At 50.8% G+C, this 2029-nt stretch overlaps 1 protein-coding gene across 1 annotated transcript; it reads left to right on the forward strand.

Annotated features, from left to right (window-relative positions):
* Positions 1-222: 222 nt before the first annotated feature.
* LOC120656703 (SNAP25 homologous protein SNAP33-like) lies at positions 223-1696 on the forward strand. Its single transcript, XM_039934894.1, has 5 exons — positions 223-676; positions 781-877; positions 997-1118; positions 1236-1333; positions 1491-1696. The coding sequence occupies exons 1-5, from the start codon at positions 308-310 to the stop codon at positions 1588-1590; spliced, it is 786 nt and encodes a 261-aa protein (XP_039790828.1). The 5' UTR covers positions 223-307; the 3' UTR covers positions 1591-1696.
* Positions 1697-2029: the final 333 nt, after the last annotated feature.

Raw genomic sequence — 2029 nt, forward strand, 5'->3', positions numbered from 1 at the left:
CCTGGTTAATTAATCTGTCCGCGCTGCTTTGTTTTTCTTTCTTGGATTTGTGATATGCTTTCTTGCTTGGTATCTCTTTCTCGCGAGTTCTTTCAATGGTTCCTCCTGGTGTTGAAGCATTCGAATTCATATTTATATTCAATTTAATGACATGCTTTGACCTGCCCTTGGGAATTGTCAATGAAGAGCAAGCTTGCCTTCTAAATTTCTCTGAATTTTGTAGGAAGCCAGCTGTCCCTTCGAAGCGGGCGGGCAGAGTCTCTAGCTCTCGCTAGCTTTACATTGCGGACAGCAAATAACTAGTAAGATGCCACGCGGCGGCGCCAAGCCGGCGGCTTCGTCGAAGGCGAACCCCTTCGACTCCGACTCTGACTCCGAGTCCCAGCCGGCGAAGAAGCCCTCGTCGGGGGCGTACCAGGCCCCCGCCGACGCCAAGCGGCGGTACAAGGACGGGTTCCGCGACGCCGGCGGGCTGGAGAGCCAGTCGGTGGAGGAGCTCGAGCACTACGCGGCGTACAAGGCCGAGGAGACCACCGACGCGCTCGCCGGCTGCCTGCGCATCGCCGAGGACATCAAACAGGACGCCACTGACACGCTCGTCACGCTGCACAAGCAGGGGGAGCAGATCGCCCGCACGCACGAGAAGGCCGTCGAGATCGACCAGGACCTCACCAAGGTAATTGCCATCAGGTGTGTGAGAGAGAGCAGCTGCCGGCCGGCAGCTAATGCTGTCTCTCTGATGATTGTTTTGTTTCTTTTTTTGTTTTTGCTCGGTCGTAGAGCGAGACTCTTCTCGGGAGCCTTGGAGGGTTCTTCTCCAAGCCATGGAAGCCTAAGAAGACGAGGAAGATCAAGGGACCTGCCGAGGTGTCTCGAGGTATTAATTTACTGTGTGATCCTGCACTGACATGACAGTGCCCAAACCATGCATGTGTCTGTGGGTTCTTGTCGATTTGAACTGTGCCTGTCAACTCCTGCCGAAATGGAATGGATCAGATGACTCCTTCAAGAAGAAGGCGAGCCGCATGGAGCAGAGGGACAAGCTGGGGCTGAGCCCCCGAGGCAAGAACGCCAATCGCCAGTACGGCGAGGCCACCAGCGCCATGGACAAAGTTCAGGTTCGTCACTGCTCTTCACGCTAAATGCAATGCGGCGTCAATGGCTCAATGCCAATAGAAATAAAAAAGAAAAAGAGAAGCAATTCTGACCGGCAGCCTTGTTTGTGAGTCCGGCAGATCGAGAAGCAGAAGCAGGACGACGCCCTCGATGACCTCAGCGGCGTGCTGGGGCAGCTCAAGGGCATGGCCGTCGACATGGGCACCGAGCTTGACAGGTGAGCTCGTCGCCTCCTTGAGATGTCGAACGAAAGTAGATCAGGATTGTGTCATCTTCTCAGCAATCGAGGGTCTTGGATTGGATGGCGATAGTACTAGCCTACTGCTACTATTACTGACGAACTGTCTCATCATCGTGCTGGCCAAACATTTTAGGCAAAACGAAGCGCTGGATCATCTGCAGGGCGACGTGGACGAGCTCAACTCCAGGGTGAAGGGAGCCAACCAACGTGCGCGCAAGCTGGCCGCCAAGTAGGCCGCCTCAAACAGCGTGGCAGGGGAGCTTTGCATTTCTTGGACTCGATTTGCAGCATGTGACAATAGAAAAAACAAACGATGTACAATCACCCCACTGGGTACAGGTTCTGGTACCAGGTTTTAATTTATTTCCTTGTAACGTGTATTGCGCTCCATAATATAGAGAGCAGCCTTTTTGTTCAGCAAAAAAAAGTTACTTTTTGTTGATCAAAGGTATGTTTGTGTTTACACAATGTCAAAAGGGGTCGACACAATTTTAACTAGTAATTTTTTTACCAAACACACAGTACAGACGCAAATGTTTCATACGTATTGTTAAAAGAACATACTATTATGAAACTACTTTAGAAACACATGTACTAGTATGATTTTCAGATATTCAAAAGTAGCTTATTTATCATCAAAGTTCAAATTTTACGGGCGGATGAAGATTCTAT

The sequence above is a fragment of the Panicum virgatum genome, chromosome 1K, assembly GCF_016808335.1.
Source record: "Panicum virgatum strain AP13 chromosome 1K, P.virgatum_v5, whole genome shotgun sequence".
Lineage (NCBI taxonomy): Eukaryota > Viridiplantae > Streptophyta > Magnoliopsida > Poales > Poaceae > Panicum > Panicum virgatum.